General features: G+C 48.7%; 1 protein-coding gene across 2 annotated transcripts in view; it reads right to left on the reverse strand.

Annotated features, from left to right (window-relative positions):
* Positions 1-20,480, reverse strand: part of ADCY9 (adenylate cyclase 9) — a 99,301-nt gene that overhangs the window by 9,683 nt on the left and 69,138 nt on the right. For both annotated transcript variants that reach the window (XM_061152732.1, XM_061152731.1), the window contains exons 4-9: positions 17,415-17,519; positions 16,631-16,848; positions 12,126-12,228; positions 9,198-9,406; positions 7,870-8,029; positions 6,813-6,964 (exon numbers count right to left, since the gene is read on the reverse strand). In XM_061152732.1, coding sequence (XP_061008715.1) covers positions 6,813-6,964; positions 7,870-8,029; positions 9,198-9,406; positions 12,126-12,228; positions 16,631-16,848; positions 17,415-17,519 — 947 coding nt within the window. The remainder of the gene's footprint in view (positions 1-6,812; positions 6,965-7,869; positions 8,030-9,197; positions 9,407-12,125; positions 12,229-16,630; positions 16,849-17,414; positions 17,520-20,480) is intronic.

Genomic DNA, 20,480 nt, shown 5'->3' on the forward strand with positions numbered 1-20,480 from the left:
AATCTGAGAAGAGTTTAAATAAAAACAACTTTTCTATTTTCAAGGTGGAGTTCAAGGTAGACAGTTAACGACAGTAAATTTTAATTATAATTTGATGCTGTGTGCTAATGAAGAATAACAGAATGGTAAAGACAATGATGTAAAAGCCTTTATAGCAGGACTTTCCTGGTGGTCCAGTGGTTAAGACTCCTCGCTCCCAGTGCAGGGGGCTTGGGTTAATCCCTGGTCGGGGAACCAGATCCTGCATGCCACAACTAAAGATCCCACGTGCTGCAACAAAAATTAAAGAAAGATCCCACATGCTGCACTAAGACCCAGCACGTCAAATAAATAAATAAATATTAACAACGACAACAACTTTTAATATTAGCCATGGAAGGTATGCACAGTCAACAAAGAGCAAAATCAGGAAAGGTCTCTAAAGCCTTCAGTTTGTTGCTAAGAACACATCCACAGTGTCTACAGGCTGGAAACTCTGGTCATTTTCAGACACTGAAGTCTACTGACAGAGGATCAATTTCAAAAGGCCCTTCTGGAGGTGCTGCTGAATTATTTACTCTGGAAGCTGAACTTGGCTATTGGTGGTGTCCAAAGCAATCAAATCCCAATTTTAGGGCACTGAAACCACAAGTATCTAACAACCTCTCTCTCGGTGCTGCTGGGGAAGGTGCCCGAGACACACAGCCCATCCTCTCCATGGCTTCCTTTGGGATCACCTTACACCCAGCATCCAGTCAGGCCCACAGATCACCTGAACCTCCCCTCTCTCTGGGGCAAGGGCCCTGAGACTTCATCCTCCAGGCCCCCAGCCTTGCTTCCTGCAAAAAAGACCTCTTGGAGCACCTGGGAGCAGCTCTCCTGGGCAGCACAGGCCAGTGAGGGCTCACAGTGGCTTACGTGATTACAGAAGCTGCCTTCACAGAGAAGGAAAGAGAGAGCTACACACAAAATGCCATTCTAAGACTTTATGTTCTCTTCTCATCCAGTCCAGACAAGACTGTGACACTGCTATAACCCACATGTGTGTCCCCCCGCAAAGCTGGAAGAGTCCCCCCTGTCTCCTCAAAGCTAGAAGAGTCCTCCATGCTTCATAGGAATTGAGTTCATGTTTTGTTCCCCCTATGAACAAAGCTAGTGGAGGTGATAAAACTCCAGTTGAGCTATTTCAAATCCTAAAAGATGATGCTGTGAAAGCACTGCAGTCAATATGCCAGCAAATTTGGAAAACTCAGCAGTGGCCACAGGACTGGAAAAGGTCAGTTTTCATTCCAATCCCAAAGAAAGGCAATGCCAAAGAATGCTCAAACTACCACACAATTGCACTCATCTCACACAGTAGTAAAGTAAAGCTCAAAATTCTCCAAACCAGGCTTCAGCAATACGTGAACTGTGAACTTCCAGATGTGCAAGCTGGTTTTAGAAAAGGCAGAGGAACCAGAGCTCAAACTGCCAACATCCGCTGGATCATCGAAAAAGAAAGAGTTCCAGAAAAATATTTATTTCTGCTTTATTGACTATGCCAAAGCCTTTGACTGCGTGGATCACAATAAACTGTGGAAAATTCTGAAAGAGACGGGAATACCAGACCACCTGACCTCCCTCTTGAGAAATCTGTATGCAGGTCAGGAAGCAACAGTTAGAACTGGACATGGAACAACAGACTGGTTCCAAATAGGAAAAGGAGTACAGCAAGGCTGAATATTGTCACCCTGCTTATTTAACTCATATGCAGAGTACATGAAAAATGCTAGGCTGGATGAAGCAAAAGCTAGAATCAAGATTGCTGGGAGAAATATCAATAACCTCAGATATATAGATGATACCACCCTTATGGCAGAAAGTGAAGAACAACTAAAGAGCCTCTTGATGAAAGTGAAAGAAGATAGTGAAAAAGTTGGCTTAAAGCTCCAGATTCATAAAACTAATGTCATGGCATCCAGTCCCATCACTTCATGGCAAATAGATGGCGAAACAGTGGAAACAGTGGCTGACTTTATTTTTGGGGGCTCCAAAATCACTGAAGATGGTGACTGCAGCCATAAAATTAAAAGACGCTTACTCCTTGGAAGGAAAGTTATGACCAACCTAGACAGCATATTAAAAAGCAGAGACATTACTTTGCCAACAAAGGTCCATCTAGTCAAGGCTATGGTTTTTCCAGTAGTCATGTATGGATGTGAGAGTTGGACTATAAGGAAAGCTGAGAGCTGAAGAGTTAATGCTTTTGAACTGTTAGAGAAGAGAGAGAAGAGAGTCCCTTGGACTGCAAGGAGATCCAACCAGTCCATCCTAAAGGAGATCAGTCCTGGGTGTTCATTGGAAGGACTGAAGTTGAAGCTGAAACTCTAATACTTTGGCCACCTGATGCGAAGAGCTGACTCATTGGAAAAGACCCTGATGCTGGGAAAGATTGAGGACAGGAGGAGAAGGGGACGACAGAGGATGAGATGGTTGGATGGCATGAACAACTCAATGGACATGAGTTTGGGTGGACTCTGGGAGTTGGTGATGGACAGGGAGGCCTGGCATGCTGCGGTCCATGGGGTCGCAAAGAGTTGGACACAACTGAGCAACTGAACTGAACTGAACATGCCCCCTATCCTGGTTGGACTCAGTAGTGACAGGGCAGGTGGGCTGAGAGGATCCTGTGAGTATGGGGGTGAACCGGATCAAGCAGAGATTCAGCCACCAGCCCCACTTCGAGATCTCCTGCTTGATTTCTGGGTTCCCCATAGCTAATGCTCTCCAGATTCAAGTGGAAAAGGTTCATCCCTGTGACTGAATGTCTGATGGGGTAATTGTGATGGATTTAAAAGGTTAAAAAATGGATTACTGAATTTCATACTGCTGGGAAAGAGCTTTATAAAGACCATAATTCCAGAAGGCTGCACACACCTTCAGTAAGGAAAAAGGACACTTTGTTTTGCTTAAAGTAATTTAACTGTTCATTAAAGTTTCCTTTCAAATGCTGAATAGCAGTAAATTTCCTGAATAAAGTGAATGCTGAATACTTTGAATTCCCTTTTTGATCTTATTTGCAAAGAACTTGAACATCTTTCATGTCGCTATTATTTTATTAAGTAAATTGAGGAAGGACACTCACTCTGTCCATTACTGACCACTGCTTTGGTAATACCCCAAATGCACTATGGTGATTTCATCTGGATATTGAAACAAATTAGACCATTTTCTACTTTTGAATTTAGGAAAGCAATGATTCTCAGCGGTAATGCCACTCCTAGGGGAGCATTTTGGAGAAGGGAAAGGCTACCCACTCCAGTATTCTTGCCTGGAGAATCCCCATGGACAGGGGAGCTTGGCGGCCAGTCCGAAGGGGACCCCCTTCAGTCCATGGGGTCACAGAGAGTCAGACATGACTGAGCAACTGAGCGCAGCATAGCACAGGGGAGCATTTGGGGAATACTGGAGTCCCTGCTGGTTGTCATAATAATCTGGGGAGCCAGGAATGTTGGTGTCCTGCAGAGCACAATGGAGAAATGTCCCAGGTAACTTTGAAATATCCTGCTAACCTAAACCCACTGTAAATATAAATAAATGGTTCTTTAATGTGTGCTAACATAAAACATTTTCATAAGCAGTTACACAAAAAGTCCAACGTTTAGAAACAGAAGCTTAATGATTTGAGACATTCCCTCCAAATTTCTGAATAAGTTACTTACTATGTGCACTCTGCTGTCCAAGGTAGCATCGTATTTCCAACTATATATTTAGTTGAAAAGGTTAAAAGCCACAAAGCCAGTTGCAAATGTGCAACTGGTGATTTAGGAGAACCAAAACACAACTTAATTAGTAGGACACATGGAAAGTAGGAGTCTTGATGGATTCATTAACAAAGGCTGTTTTAAACATAGCACCTATCAGCACCATCCAATTTATTTTAATTTTTACATTTTTCATAGCACAGAACAGATCCTGTCCCCAGGGGTCTTCACAAAGCTCCTGTTTCTTTTCCCCACATCACCAGTGAAAGAGCTTTGAAGGCCATTTGAGTAGAATGTATTCTTCAATATGTGGAAGGATTTCAAGATAAGAGATGTATTTCTAGTGATTCCTCACTGCCCTAACATTTCACGTCATAAGGCGGAGAACTGTTATGACATGGTATTTATGAATAGGGCCAGGTCCCTCTCGAGGCCCTCCTTCTTCAGTTCCTCCACTTCGCCAGGCTGCGACCTGTCTCAGCACACTGGCCCTGCTAGAAGAGCCTGCTACTTCCTTCCATTTGTGTGTCAGGTCCACCTCCATCACTTTGTTTTCTTCATAGTCTTGTATGAAATGGCTTCTAGTCCTACTTTCTTAAATTCAAACTTCTTCATTGTAAATACAAACAGCCTTCCACATTCACAGGTTCTGCATCTCTGGATTCAACCAACCTCAGATCAAAAATCCCTTCTCCAGGGGATCTTCCCGACCCAGGAATCAAACCGGAGTCTCCTGTATTGCAGGCAGATTCTTGACCAACTGAGCTATCAGGGAAGCCCAGTAGCCACTCCAGTATTCTTGGGCTTCCCTTGTGGCTCAGCAGGTACAGAATGCAATGCGGGAGAGTCCTGGGTTGGATCCCTGAGTTGGGAAGATCCCCTGGAGGAGGGAGGGGCTACCCACGCCAGTATTCTGGCCTGGAGAATTCCATGGACTGTAGAGTCCATGGGGTCGCAGAGAGTCGGACACAAGTGAGCAACTTTCACTTTCAGATTGAAAATATTATGAAGAAAATTTCCAGAAAGTTCAAAAAAAGCAAAATTTAAATTTGCTGCATGCTTACAACTTACAAGATAACACTTACACTGTATGAGGTATCATAAGTAGCCTAAACAGCTCTGTAGGTTATATGCAAATGTGGCGCCATTTATAGGAGGAACTTGAACATCCCTGAATGTTGGTATTAGAGGAGGGGGTCTGGGAACCAATCCCCTGAGGATACCATGGGACAACTGTGAGTTCTAGCATGTGACTACTGCATGACATCAGCTGGGGGTGGTCACCCAGGAGGTCTACAGGTAAATACTTATTTTGCTATTAAAAATTATTTCCTTTTTCTTTCCTTTGCACATTACTCTTTGGGCATTTCATCAAGTTGTTGACTTGATGAGGCTGAAAGCCATTTCCTGTTGAGACAGTAAATGTCTGTTGGAGTGGAGGGCATTAGTACTGATGAGAAAGCACAAGTGACAGACACAATTCAATAGCAAAACCCAGAAATTTAATTGAAAAACAGGCAGAGGATCTAAATAGACATTTTTCTAAAGCAGACATAGAGATGGCTCATAAGTACATGAAAAGCTGTTCAATATCCCCCTAATTATCAGGGAAATGCACATCAAGTAAAACATCACCTCACACCTATTAGCACAGATATTAAAAAAAAAGATAAGTAACAAGTGATGTTGAAGAGATGGAGACAAGAAAACTCTTGGGCACTGCTGCGCTGTGCTTAGTCACTAGCCGTGTCCAACTCTTTGGGACCCCATGGACTCTAACTCGTCAGGCTCCTTTGTCCATGGGGATTCTCCAGGCAAGAATACTGAAGTGGGTTGCTGTGTCCTCCTTCAAGGGATCTTCCCAACCCAGGGATCGAACCCAGGTCTCCTGCATTGCGGGAGGATTCTTTACCAGCTGAACCACCAGGGAAGCCTAAGAATACTGAATCAAGTAGCCTATCCCTTCTCCAGGGGATCTTCCTGACCCAGGGATCAAACTGGGGTCTCCTGCATTGCAGGCAGATTCTTTACCAGCTGAGCTTCCAGGGAAGCCCCCGTGCACTGCTAGTGAGAAGTAAACTGGTACAGCCGCCATGGAAAACACTGTGAAGGCTCCCCCCAAAGATAGAAATAGAACTAACATATGACCTAGCAGTTCACTTCAGAAACATCTGAGGGCAACACAAACAGCAACTTGAAAAGACATCTGTATCCGCATGTCCATTATAGCACTACTTACAATAGCCAAGATGTGAAGGAACCCAAGTATCTGTCAATGAATGAATGGACAAAGAAGACATGGTATATATACAACAGAATATGATTCAGCCATAAAAAAAAAGAAATCCTTTCATTTGTGACAACATGGACAGACCTTGGGAGGCATTAAATGAAGTAAGTCAGACAGAGAAAGACAAACACTGTATGATCTCATTTACATGTAGACTCTAAAAACAAACCAAAAAACACACCATGAACTCTTCAGAGAACAGACTGGGTTGCCAGAGGCAGGGGTGGAAGGTGGGTAAAATGGGTGAAGGTTCTGAAAAGGTACAAAGTTCCGGTTATAAAGTAGATAAGTCCTGGGGAAGTAATATACACCGTGGTCAGTTCAGTTCAGTTGCTCAGTCATGTCTGACTCTTTGCGACCCCACGGACTGCAGCATGCCAGGCCTCCCCGTCCATCACCAACTCCCGGAGATTACTTGAACTCATACACCATGGTAACTACAGTTAATAATACTGTACTATATATTTGAAAGATGCTGAGAGGGTAACTTTTTTTCTTTTTTTGGCTTCACATCATGGCTTGTGGGATCTTAGTTCCCCGACCAGGGATTGAACCTGGGCCCCAGCAGTGAGAGCACCAAATCCTAACCACTGAACTTCCAGGAAATTCCTGGGAGTAACTTAACTAGACATGGTGGTCATCACTTCACAAAGTACAGAAATACTAAATCATTACATAGTGCACCTGGAAACTAATACTTCTGTGTCAATCATATATCTCAATTAAGAGGGGAGGCATGAGGGGGACGAAAGCAGTGTCAGGGCAGGTGACCCCTGCGTTGGCGAGCAGGGCTCACATACCTGTCCGGGCACAGGGAGACATAGAGCAGCAGCAGCAGGGGCCCGGCCCCGACGGCAGTGGCCAGGGAGGACCGCATCCAGGAGCTGAGCTGGCAGAAGTTGCAGTATTGCACCACGGCAGTCAGCACGGCGGAGCCCGTGAACACGGTGGACTGAAACGAGGGGAGGGCTCGTGAGGACCCCAGTGCACCCACCTGCCTCCCTGCCGCCTGGGTACCCCGAGAGCAGATGACACACTCGTTTGCCTGTCCTTCTGTGGAACAGAACACCCTCAGTTCAGGGGCAGATCATAAATGATGAGATTAATTAAGTACCCACAGTTTTCTCGCTTAGAGGTCTCACTGGCACTAAGATTCCTCTCCAACGTGTGGGAACCGCACACGTCACCTTGGAGGGGAGGAAAGGCAGGCTAACCCCATGAAGCCACCCTCTCATCAGCTCCCTCCCCAAATCCCATCCTGCAGGCACCCTACTGCATGTCAGCAGAAATGAAATTGGGTGTGTAAATATCGAATGCAGCCAGCCCGCCAACACTTTGTGCTACACTTGCCGGCGCCAGAAATACAATCGTGCACAGCAGCGTGAATTCACTCTTTATGGGTTTAACTTGGAAGCACCCTCCATGATCAACAGCAGCCGATCGAGGTGCCAGTGGATGGTTGGTGCCAGTTCTGCAGACTAAGGTTATTATTTTTACTTTTCTTTTAAAATGAAGTACAGATTACGGACAACAGCATATTACCCTGTAACATTTGGATATGTGGGACAGATGCTTCCTCATAAAATGTGTAAGGAGATAACTGACTTGGGATTTGGCGACACTCAGGAGATGGGACAGGACCCAGTCCCACGGGGGACAGGCAGGCCCTGGTCCAACCTCTGAGGCTGCTCCTCTGTCCCAGGCAAGTCTTTTAAAAAGACAAGTTCAGAGGACTGATAGGGTATGGGCCTCTGTGTTTAAATTCCTGTCTCAAGCCAGCAGGCTTATTAAAAAAAAAAAAAAGTGATCTGTAAGCCTAGAGGAGCCTAGACACAAAATCACTGTGATTCTACTTACGTGTATGTTTGTCTCAAACTCAGAGGTAACGTGTGAATACACCGCCAGGGCGGGGAGGGACACCAGGATGGCCCCGATGAAATGGCGCGGGAGCCAGCCGGCTATCCACTCCAGCAGGCGCTTGGTGCATGCCATCACGTCCTCCAGGAAAAACACCATCCTGGGGAGCGGGGAGAAAGGAAAATCAGGGTTTGGGTCTTTTCAGTGGCCCCTGGCCAAGGGCAGGCCCGCACAGGGCACAGCTAGTTTGGGAGTGGGTCCCCAGCATGCTTGGTGAGGAGCTTGGAGCAGAGACACAGAGGGAGGCAGGCCCCAGAGCAGGCCTTGATGTGGGCAAGGCAGCGAAACCCTTTGGCGAAGAGCTGAAGGGGCCTCAGCGGAGGCTGGAGGTGAGCGTGGAGGGGAGGGGTCATGCACTGGAAGCTTCAGGGCCAGACCCGAAGCTAGTCTCCTGTCCTGGGATGTTGGGGAGGAGCAGAAAGCCCAGGTCAGGGCCAGTCCCCCTATTTCTCTCTGACCCCCAGTGTGGGGCTGTCCTGCTGAGAGCAGCAGGGCTGGAGGAAGGGGTGGGCCTGGGGCACCGCTGGCATCTGTAGAATCACTGTGAGCTCCTGGGGCTGGGGCTGAACCTGAAGGTAAGTTGGGTGGGTCCTGAGGGCCCTGCCTCCTAGAGGGGCCCTGATGTCTCTTCAGACCCTCTGTCCATTTTTAAATGGAGTGTCTTTTTATTATTGAGCTAACATTCTAGACCCTTGTCATGGACATGATTGCAAATACTCTTCTGTTCCATATGTTCTCTTTCACTTGGGGAGTGAAAGGTGATGATGGTGTTCTTTGAAACATGAAAGTTTTAGATTCTAATGAAGTCCAACTTGGCTACGTTCTCTTTGGTTGCTCATGTTTCCGTGGCATCTTGAAGAAACCACTGCCTGACCCGAACCCATGGACCTGGGCCTGCGCTTCCTCTGGGGCTTTCAAGCTTCACTCTTGCACCCAGGAGAGGCCCCTCCCAGGCGCACCCTGCACACCTCCTTTTCTCTCCCTCTGCCCCACGTTCTTACCCCTCATCTTCCCACTTTCTAACTGTCTGGTTTGGGCGCTCAAGGGACTTAACTGGTGGTGTCGCGGCCGCAGAGGACCCTGACTGCAGGTAAGGCGGGGGACCCCCTGTGCTGAGGGGCTCGCCAGGGAGGAGCCTGTGAAGCAAGGCTGGGGCAGGGAAGAGAAGAGGACCGTCCAGAAATGCACTCACAGAGCCGGCTGGCACTTACGCCAGCAGAGGGAGCTGAAGGCTAGTAGCTGGGAGCCGCTCGCAGGTGGGCCTTTACCTGACGGAGACCACGAGGGACAGGAGCTCCAGCAGCAGGGCCGCTCCGAAGACTGCCAGGGCGGCCGGCGGGGGCGGCGTGGAGGCGGCCCCGTACTTCAGGAAGCAGGTGATGGAGAGAATCAGAAACACTGTTGTCGACAGAAACACATCCAGGAGGGAGCTGAAGGTGGCACTGGCAAAAGTCTTCACGGGAGAGTTCTTTATAACCTGTTTGGGAGGTGGCGGTGGGGGAACGTTAACAGACACTGCTAGACGTACCCACCTGGAGGAAGGCGACCCAGGCGGAAAGCAGTGGATGTCTACTGAGCACTTGCCTCCCTCGGACCAGGTGCAGGGCGAGAAATGCTTCACACAGCCGTCTCCCTACTACTAGCCCCCGCCCAACAGTGAGGAAACTGAGGCACAGAGAAGTGCAGAAATTTGTCCAAGGTCACAGAGCAGCTGACTACAAACCAGTAAATTCTCACAGGCGTGGGACACACTGAGCCCAAAATACGCTGGTGACAGGAAGGTCACGTGCTAGAAGCCGGGTCCCAGACTCGGGGCTTCAGGACAGAAGCAGAAGGCAGGGCTAGGGCAGCAGCAGGTCAGCAGTAACAGTGATGGCAAGAGTCTGCTCTGGGCCTGGGCCTGCATGGCGTGCAGGGGGACAGACAGGTGGGAAACAATGCCCCTGGGGGGCTCACAGCCTAATGGTGGGCAGACAAGGGTCTGAGATGGTGGTGTGGTCAGTGTGACAAAGCGACATGCACAGGGTACTAGGGAATCACAGCAAGGGGGAAAACTGATGACAAAGCCAGAGTCCGAGAGAGAGGCCAGACCCAGGCACCAGGTGGACCCTTGCGGGGACCGGCCTCACTCCACGCTCACACGGTTCTTGAGGAGGAGATGCTCCTCGTCTCGGGGTACAGGTCAGAGGCCAAGGCGAGGGGCTACCCGAGGTCACACAGGCAAGGAGCCCGGCCAGGGCTGTGGTGCCTTGACCACATCACCTACTATCCCTGGGCCTCGTTTCCTTATCTGGGAACAAGGATGAACTCTGGACCAACACCTTATGGGCAACAGTGATGCTTCACTGGGAAAACGCTGAGTGTGATAGGGGCCTAAGTGGGGACGGCCTGGAGCCTTCCGCTGCTCCTGCAACCCTCCCCTACTCGCCACCCTGCCCCAAGTTTCAGGGGGTGCTGCCCCACCTGCGCCCCAGACTACAGGCTCATCCACTCCCGTCACCTTCTGTGGCTTGGCCACGTGACCTCTACACAGCACAGTCTGATGGTGCCACCCCCTGCTCTGGACCCTTCCCAGCTCTCCTGGCCTTTGGCATAACGTCCACCACGCAGGAAGCTGCCCACCTGCCAGATGGAAGCGCCCCCAGATCCCTGGAGGCACCCAGGCTTTGTCTCATCTCCAAGGTCTGCAGCTGCCGGCCCCTCTCTGGGACGTTCCCTCACTGGGTTAGCTGCCAGCCCTCCCACTGACACGGCTCCCTCTAGGCCCTCAAGCTGGGGTTGGTGTGCTCTGATGACCTTCCAGGACCCAGGGGTCTGGGGTCTGACTTCTGCCAGGTTACTGCTTCCCCGAGAGTGTCTGTCATCTCTCCACCTCAGTCCCAGGAGCAGGATGCTCAGGGAGCATCCGGTGATGAGAGGGGGGGTAGCCTGTGCCCGCTGCTTGGGAGGCTCTGCACTCAGCACCGGGGTTGGGGGGTGTTCCATTCTGGCGATGGGGTCTCAGCCTCTCCGCCTTCCCTGGCCTTGGCTTTCTTTCGGCAAAATGGGGATCATCGTAAGCTTGCTTGAAAGGCTGCTACATGGACTAAATGAGATAATGTTCTGCTCTCCAGGCACCAGTCAACTGACTCGAAAGTCCACATGAGGAGCCCTGCCTGGGGTGTTCACAGGTATTCAGGTCCCAAGAGGCTCATGAAACCCAACCCCACAGGCATGACCTGCCCTGTCTATTTCACCAGGACTTTTGGGCCTGGTCGGGCCCTGGATGCAATAGGCACTAAGGGGTGATCCTCTGGATGAACAAATGGAAGTCGAAGGAGGAATCCTTTTGGCTCTGGGCTGGGAGGGTATGTGTTTTTGACCTTGTAACACTAAGCCGGGTTAGGTCTGGGAAGACTGCAGGGGGCTGGCTGCTTGTAACTCAAACCAGGCTCTAGGCTCCTGAGTCTGTCCATTGCTCCCATCAAGCCCCACCAAGCACTTGCAGGTTTGGGGACTGGACACCACATAGAGTAGAGAATAAGAGATGGGCTCCTGCCTGCCTCCCCAAGCTGAGAGTCCAGGGAGGGAGGCATATGATTCAACAGTCCCACAAGAAGAGGTTTCAAAAAGGGATTCCAGCTGTGAAGATATGGTGTAACCGAGTTGGGGGCGGGGCGGGAATCCAGTCTGCAGTCAGGGACTGTTTCTTGGAGGAAGTGACGTCTGGGCTTAGAATTACAGGACAGCAGGAATTAAGGCAGGGGAGGGCAGTGGACGGGAGCTCAGTCCTGAAGCATCTGGGAAAGCCCAGCGAGGTGGCAGGCCTCTGACTCTTGTCCCATCTCAGTGGGAAGAAAGCCAACAGGGAACAGGGAGAGAAGTGCTGCTGGAGAACAGAACGGGTGGGGCTGGAGCCCTCTCCCCATACTAGGCCTCCAGGGGCTGGAGCACGGCCGGGGAGCCTGGGTACCACCACCTGAAGGGGAAGCAGACCAAGACCTGAGTTGCTATAGAGAGATTTAGGGTTTCCTCCCTTGTGGTGGTAAATTCACATATAGATGAAATTCAGGGCTTACATACAGACTGTGGAAGATCAAAATGAGCCTTCAATTTCCTGTTGCTCAGGAAAACGAAAAAAGGCTGCCCAAGCACAAGACTGAGAGCTACTGAGTAAAACCTGCATGTCTTTAGTAAAATTATGAGGAAACACACACCTCTTCTTGATAGCTGGTCCTGTAGGCCCGCTCGAGCTCCGGATCCAGGAAGTTCAAGCTGAACTGGTTAATGGGTGGCTTAAAAAAGTAGTCTTTCATCAGGCTAGAAGAGATGATAAATGCAATCAATCAACATGCAGCACAATAGTCACATTTATTCTATCAGAGAACCACAGTTAGCTACTGAGATGCCATTTGTGGAGCGTGTCACAAAGACTGTACCTGAAAGTCACTGCACAATAGACATTGCTCAACCACCCCTTTAGAACTCTCTGGAAAGTCCTTCATGCTTCTACACAGAATCCCATTTCAGGCTGCACCTCCATGAAAGAATGCCCATTCACCACAAATATAACACACAGCATTAGAACTGTGCTTTTGAAAACATCTTCTGGCATCCAGAATTAGAAGGAGGCGGCAGCTTTTTTTGTTCCATGAAATGCTCCCCTCTGAAGGACCAGCAGGTCCCTGCACGGATCGTGCTTCTGTTGATTCGGAGGCTTCCTTGCACACATAATTCAGAACCGGCTGTCCTGTCACTCAGAGCACTGACAGTAATTACCACCGTCACCGCTAACAGGTTGTTATCACAAAATTGTGTTTACAGTCAGTGTAATTTTGGAGCTGTTGTCACATATGCAGATTGCATGTGAAACCTGAAAAATGATAATGCTCGATGATTTTAATAGCAGAGAAATCAAGCCTCCTTTACGTGACTCTCATTCTTTTACGGAAGGCTAGCAAACAGTCATATCCTTTTTATCCTGCAGAAAATTACTATAAATCTAAGGGGATGTTAATATAATTTTAAAATGATAATATAGCTGTGGGATGTCTCTCTGCTTCACACAGTAACTACCAGAATTATTAAAGCAGATGAAATACATGAAGTACCTTTCAGGCACTGAACACATAGTAAGGGTCACTGCACTTCCTCCTTTCCACGCTCAGACTGGACTCCTGGTGCTAAGTGTGAGATTCCTTACTGGCTCTCAGGCTCAGAAGAGAAAAAAATTCCACCCCCAAATGTTGACCCCGCCCCCCCATCTTCCCTTTCACTTGGTGAGTGTGGACAAAGGGAAAGACAAAGCAGCTACAAGGAGGAAACCTAACGGCTTTATTTCTGCAGTCAAGAGGCAAAGTGAAAGTTGCTCTGTCGTGTCCGACTCTGCGACCCCATGGACTATGCAGTCCATGGAATTCTCTAGGCCAGAATACTGGAGTGGACAGTCGTTCCCTTCTCCAGGGGATCTTCCCAATCCAGGAATCGAACCCAGGCCTCCTGCCCCTGGTGACTCAGTTGGTAAAGAATCTGCCTGCACTGCAAGAGACCTGGGTTCAATCCCCAGGTTGGGAAGATCCCCTGGAGAAGGGAACGACTACCCACCCCAGTATTCTGGCCTGGAGAATTCCATGCAAGTCCGTGGGGTCGCAAAGAGTCAAGAGGCAGGACCCACACTGTAAGCTGCGCTGCCCGTTTGAAATGAATACTGGGCCATCCCAGTGCTTCTGGGAACAGGGATGAGCTCATGTTGGATCAATCCGCTCTCAGACAGCGACCACACACCCTGAGATGTTAGTCACTCAGTCGTGTCCGACTCTTGACAACCCTGTGGACTCTAGCCCACGAGGCTCCTGTCTGTGGGATTTCCCAGGCAAGAAGTCAAGAATGGGTTGCCATTTCCTTCTCCAGGGGATCTTCCTGACCCAGGAATCAAACCCGAGTCTCCTACATTATAGGCAGATTCTTAACCATCTGAGTCTCAAGGTAAACCCTGAACAAAATATAAAAGCAATTGGAAGGCACTGGCAATTGGACTGAGGCAGTAAGAAAATGGAGCTACACTTGGAAGAAGTTGAATTTGTGGGGTTTTTTTCATCTGCAGAGAGCCACTAGTCAGCACCACATGTAGGAATGGCTAAAACTCAGAAAGAAAAGCTCCAGTCTCACTGATTTGGAAAACCAGGAGATAGAGTTCAGCATGCCCACAGATGGAAAATGAGATTGGACATCCCAGCAGGAGAGGACCAGAGAAGTGGGAGCCCTACGTTCTGCACACAGGCTCTGCTCCCATCCCTGGCAGACCCTTGAAATGCACATGTGTGTGGCCGACTCCAAGCAGCCTAATAAAGGCAAAAAGAGCAGCTACTGCCCACCTCAGGGGAGACAGAGTTTGATTTGAGTTCAGATTAGTTATCTGGCTGCTGAAACAAACAAAAAGTTGATACTCTTCAAAGGAATGTAACAGAATGGAGAGTTCTGTATACAATGTGCACAACATAATCCAAAATTACTAGACAAGCAAGGAAACAGGAAAACATGGTCCCTCCTCAACAAAAAGCAATCAAAAAAAGAAACCAACCTGAGGTTACCAAGAGGTTGGAATTGGAGGTTGTTGTTTATAATGTATATATATGTAACATGTGAAAACCATAACATAAAGGATGAGAGGAGACTTAATGTACCTATACTGATATAAGATTTCTACATTTAACGTGAAACGATACAATATTAACCATAGGAAGGCTACAAAAATATAAGACTGCCTACAGCAGCCACTAAAAGAAAAATAATACAAAGAGTTATGGCTAAAAAGAAAATACATTAAAGTAAAAAGGCAGATATTGTCAGAGTGATTTAAAAAGCAAGACCCACAGGAGATGTATTTCAAATATAAAGACCCAGGTTAGAATGTTTTTTAATGGAAAACGATATAGCATGCAAACAGTAGCTAGAGCGACTGTTAATATCAGATAAAGCAGTCTTCAAGACAGAGTATTACTAGGCACAAAGCCGGACACTTCAAAATGATAAAAGGATTAATTACCAGTGTGTATTACCTTGTATCACAAGTGTGTATGTACCTAAAAAAGAGCTTCAAAATACTTGAAACAAAGACACAGACAATTCTGTGAGACAGATACAGACAATTCCATAACCATAGCTGGAGATTATTTATTATCTCAATAACTGATAGAAATAATAATAATCTTACAATTATTTCAATAGAAAAACAGCCCAAAATTTCAGTAGAGACACAAGATCTGAACACTGCTGCCAACCACCTGAATCTAATTGAGGTTTATGGATCGCAACATCCTGAGAATGCAGAGCATTCATTCTTTTTAAGTGTGTATGGTACGGTCACCGCAACAGACCACAGACAGAAATCACAGAACAAGTTCTAATGAATGCAAAAGGAATGAAGTCACATAGTGAGTGTATGCCTTTGACTACAAAGACAATCAATCGAACATTAATAACTCATGTATCTAAGTACCATTTTTTCACTAGCCAGGGCTATTTGGAGAAATAAATAATGCCTGTGCTGGGGCAGGGAAAATATAAAATGAGTTGTTGTGCTGGAAAGTAAGAAATGAATGAGCTAAAACAAATGAAAGAGCTATGTCAAAAGGATGCAAGGCCAGCCTGAATGGGGGCTTCCTATGGCCAGAATCAGGATGACTAGGGCATCACACTCATTAGGACAGTGATCAGTGATGCCCTGTTAAGTAAAACAGGACTCCATGCGGGTCTACATGGAGAGATTAAGTGGTGAGTGGGGAGAGGTTGTTCACTGCAGAATGCCAAGTGTGGAGTGGTGAACGTGCTGTCAGTACTGACGCAGGACAGTCGCCATGCTGACCAGCACAGTGAGGACTATTATAGGCACGAGTCATCAGTGAAGTGTGGTGAGGAATGGGATCTCTACATGATCCCATGGGTGGTCGACTAGTCACAGGGAGAAAACAGCAAGCACAGACTGGAGAAGCTGGCGACACTCGCCCAGCTGATCAATCTCACTGCCTGACGAAGGTCATCACAGAGGCACCTCGGGCCTCTGGGTCTGGGGCTGGAGAAGACAAGTCCCCTCCATTGGGTATGGACACACCCACAGCCCAGACAGAATCCTGAGGGGACGTCACACAAAACCAACTTCAGGAAGATTTTATGTAAGAGCCTGGCCTGCGTGCTTCAAAAAGTCAACGTCTTGGAAGATGAAGGATGATGGTTGAGGAACTGCTCCCAGATTTGAAGATGGAAGAGATCTGACAACCACATAAACACAGCACATGACCCTGGACTGGGTCTCAGACCAGAGGAGAGGACATGCTGTCGGGGACGCAGGGGGCCATCCCACGAAACCGGAACAGGAACTGCAGCCTGTAACTATGATCATATACAAGAACACCCCTGTTCTCAAGAAATACAGTTTTAAGGGGTAGAGAGCACAATGTGTCCAAGGTATTGCAAATGGTTAAAAAAAAAACAAACAAACATAACTTTCACAGGGAGAGAAAAGAGGATGAAACAAGCACAGCAAAGCATTAAACATTGGTAAACTGGGTATAAGGGGAATAAAGGGAGTCCTCTGTGTTATCCACTCTGTTAGTTCCAAGTTACTGACACATTGACACTGGAGGGCAAACACATGGGGGCGGGGGGCTCAGAAAAGCAGCAGCGGGGGCGGGGGCTCTACCTGCAGACCTTGGCTGCATCTTACCTGTCTTCCTTGATAACATCAACAAAGTGGGCGTCCGTTTTCTCCCGGATGTTCTTGAACCTCAGCGGAAGGAGCGCCGACTGATCCAGGCTCACGCCTGCCCACCTGCCCTTCTCCTGTAAGATCTCGCACAGAGAGGTCTGACTGTTGGTGAGCTTCTCCTCCGGGGGAGGGCTCAGAAGTCCATTTTGCGTTTTGGAGCTGGGTCCTCCGGAGGCCTGCATCAGGACAAGCCGGGCAAACGCAGAGGCTTGCGTGCGGGCCGCAGTAGCGCCATCCCCCGACTCAGCCACACCAGAGGCCCCTGGACTGTGCCCCACACACCGCAACCTGCACCTCTGGGCCTCTGCTCTAACATGAGCAACCGTCTGCTTCTCCCCACTGCCCCTGCTCCTCCAGGTGACCAGGACAGTGGTATCGCAGGGAGGGCCAGGAAGGAGGTGGGGGCAGACTGAAGCTCTGGAGTTTCTCCTTTCTCACCCTGAGGATGCCCCTCTTCTCCTCAACATCCACCTTCCACCAGCCGCTGAGTCCAGCCCCATGGACCCTCCCTAACTCCCCTCAGCCACACGCCCTCAGGTCTCATTGCCGTCAGGGAGTCCCACCAGGTCAGCATCCATCCTGCTCTTTATCCGTCTGTCCAAAACCCAGAGGACTAGAAGGTGTGCGGTGATGTCACCCAGGAGGAGTTACCCTCGGACTGAGAAGCTGACCCGACGGGACGTCCCCTCTGGTGGGCACACCGGGAGAGGCGCTGGTAAGGACCAGGGCCGAGAGCTGGTACCTTAGCGCTGTTCTTGGGCTCCTCCTGACAGCCGTTCTGGACCGCTCCGCCTTCTGCACCAGCTTCTGACTTGGGAGTGAATGTGATTCCGCACGATGGGCAGGTCTGTAAGAAAAGCACAGAGCGTAGGAGCTCACTCGGCAACACAACCTCACTATGTGACTCAGATGAGCCCGCTGCTGTTGCAAACTGTCACACAAGAAGGGCACAACCCAATGGAAAGTTTACCAAATCTCTCAGGATGAGTTACAAAGGAACAGGCAGCGTGAAAATGGAAACACATCCATCCACACAGGCCTGTACGTGAATGCACCCTAACAGGGCTACTCTTCAGCAGAAATAACTCAAATGTCCATCAGTGGGTAAGTGGATCAATAAAATGGGGGATGTCCATAGAACGAAACATTATGCAGCTCTCCAAAGGGATAAAGCCCTGATATACACGACAAAATGCATGAACCTTGAAAACTCACTCAGTGAAAGCAGCCAGACACAAGAGGCCACGTGTCATAGGACTCCATCCGCATAAAATGTCTGGAAAAGGTGACTCCACAGAGACGGAAGGGAGACTAGTGGTTTACAGGAATGAGAGGTGTTAAGGGGATGCAGGGTGACTGGAATGGGTGTGGGGTTTCTTTTCAGGGGAATGGAGATGTTCTAAAATTGACCGTAGTGATGGCTGTACCACTGAATTAGATGCTCTACAAGGGTGAATTTTATTGTATATCAATCATATCTCAATAAAGCTCTTGTTATACTAGCCGCTAACCCATACTTGAACCCTAAGTGAAGGTTCTCAAGCTCCCTGGGAAGGTGAGCTGTTCTTGTAAAGCAGAGGGATGAGCTTACAGACCCAGCCCTTCTCACATGTTTGCAGGAATTATTTGACCTCGAAAAGACCCAACACTGCCAGGTATAGTATTGATACCACACAGGGAACATAGCCTATAGTTTACAATAACTACAAAGAGAAGATAACCTTTAAAAATGTCAACTGCTATATTGTATACCTATAATGCTTGCCTGATGAATCCCAAGGACAGAGGAGACTGACAGGCTGCAGTCCATAGGGTCACACAGAGTCAGACATGGCTGATGAGACTTAGCATGCACAACTTATATCATATTGTACAAAAAACATACTTCAACTTTTAAACAAGTACTGACCTGGATAATATTGTGTTGGCCAAAAAGTTTGTTTGGATTTTCATACCATTGTGCAGAAAAACCCAAACGAACTTTTTAGCCAACCAAATAGAAAGGGCAGAGCTTTCATTTCTCACAAACCAGGGTTCAAATCCCTTTTCTTTTCTGGGGGAAATTGTATTGATTCTAAGTTTAAAACAAATGAAACAGAAACCTTAGAGAAATATGTCTGCCCTGATGGAGATGTTCTCGTATCTTGACATTCCCTTGATCTCTGGGGGGAGCCCCTTGTGCTCCATGAGGGTCTCACCAAGTAACAGTGGGTGGGTTTGATCCCCTGCCCCCAAGACACACAGCAGCTTGAACTATTTGCCAGCTTTGTTTTAATTGGATTAAAACACCCTACATACTGGGTTTTGTCAAGCACACAAATACCCCCTGTGAAACGTTTGCTAGATCATTAAAGGCCTGTCTCTCCTCTTGAGCAGCTGTCGGCATGTCTGACCCCAAGAAGCCCTCACTGGGGGCTTTGGGGGCACGCCTGAATTGAGCAGCTGACATTCAGGGCAGCCTCTCTGAAGGCGCAGTGGGTCAAAGCCACTGTTCTAATGACAGCAGCTGCCATGACATGGAGACGCCTCCGTGCCTAGGACGTGCCAACGCACCCTGTCAGGTCCTTATCCATGCAACACCCATGGTCTCACGTGCCTGATCTCTGTTAATAATCCTCCTGTCATTGCTGCAAGGCAGAAGTGACTGGCCACAGTGGGGGTCAGACAGCGGGGCTCCTGACCCCTGACCACCACAAGGCAGCCTCTCTCTGCCTCCTTTCCTGGCACAAAGGGGACCCAAGAATAATCCTGGCACTTTGATCGCCTCTGCGTCGTTCTCCTGAAGTGACCCAGGCAGTTACAGTCATCTCCTGGCTCCTTTAAGTGGCACCAAGGGAAGCTTCACCAAGACCAGCTAAGGTCCCCGGGACAAGGGACTGTTCTCACCAAGGCGTGTGCTGGCTGTTGCCCAGGAAACCCAAGCTCCCCTGGAGACAGCCAGGAGCAAGCTCTGCATCTTCCCAGATTACCCCCACGGCCGCCCCCATTAGGACGAGAGCTCTGGAGGGAAGGTTGTAACTATTTCTCTAATGCACTCAGGTGCCTCTGTATTTGTTTTTAACACATTTCACATTTCTACACACACACCCTATATTCTCTTTAGAATGTATGGCATGGAGCTATAAGATAATTTTTCCTTCAGAAGAGAAGGCTACTTCTCTTCACAAAATAAAACCAGCTCTAAGCCAACAGCTGTTAGGGGTGGGGGAGGGGGACAGGGAGACCTCTCTTCTGAGAATCAAGGAGGAAACATGAGGAAAGTCCTGCTTTGCCTGCTCAGTCTCAGCAAGCCTCCTAGGACCAGGAGAAGTGTCCCTTGCCTCCAAAATTCGAGACACAGGTAGAATGTGGCAGACAGGAGCACACATGCAGCTAGAGCACGCATGCCCCACAGGGGCCTGTGCTGAGTCCCCACGAGCACCTGGGTAACACTGTGATCGGCCCATTCTCACCCGAGGGCACTGAGGCACAGGTGCAGACCCCAGCCACACATGTGACGTCGCTGGGTGAGCAGGGGCCGCCTCCCATGTGGGGAAGAGGCTGCCCAGGCTGCAACCTACCCCAGGAGGGCCAGGCACCCTCCCCAAGCTAGCGGGTCGGCACAGGCACGCACACTCCCAAACGGATGACTGCTGTTAACAAGATCCTAGAGAAAAGTAGAGGCCGAATATTAGAGGAAGACAGAAGCAGTAATTGTTACAGAAAATGAAAGGCATCCAGAAGCGGTAAGAACAGCAAGCGGACAGCCTGCAAATACTGGAGGCAAAGTAACGAACAAATGAAACACACATCTGTAAGAACCAGGCAC

Source organism: Dama dama, chromosome 10 (assembly GCF_033118175.1).
Source record: "Dama dama isolate Ldn47 chromosome 10, ASM3311817v1, whole genome shotgun sequence".
Taxonomy (NCBI): Eukaryota; Metazoa; Chordata; class Mammalia; order Artiodactyla; family Cervidae; genus Dama; species Dama dama.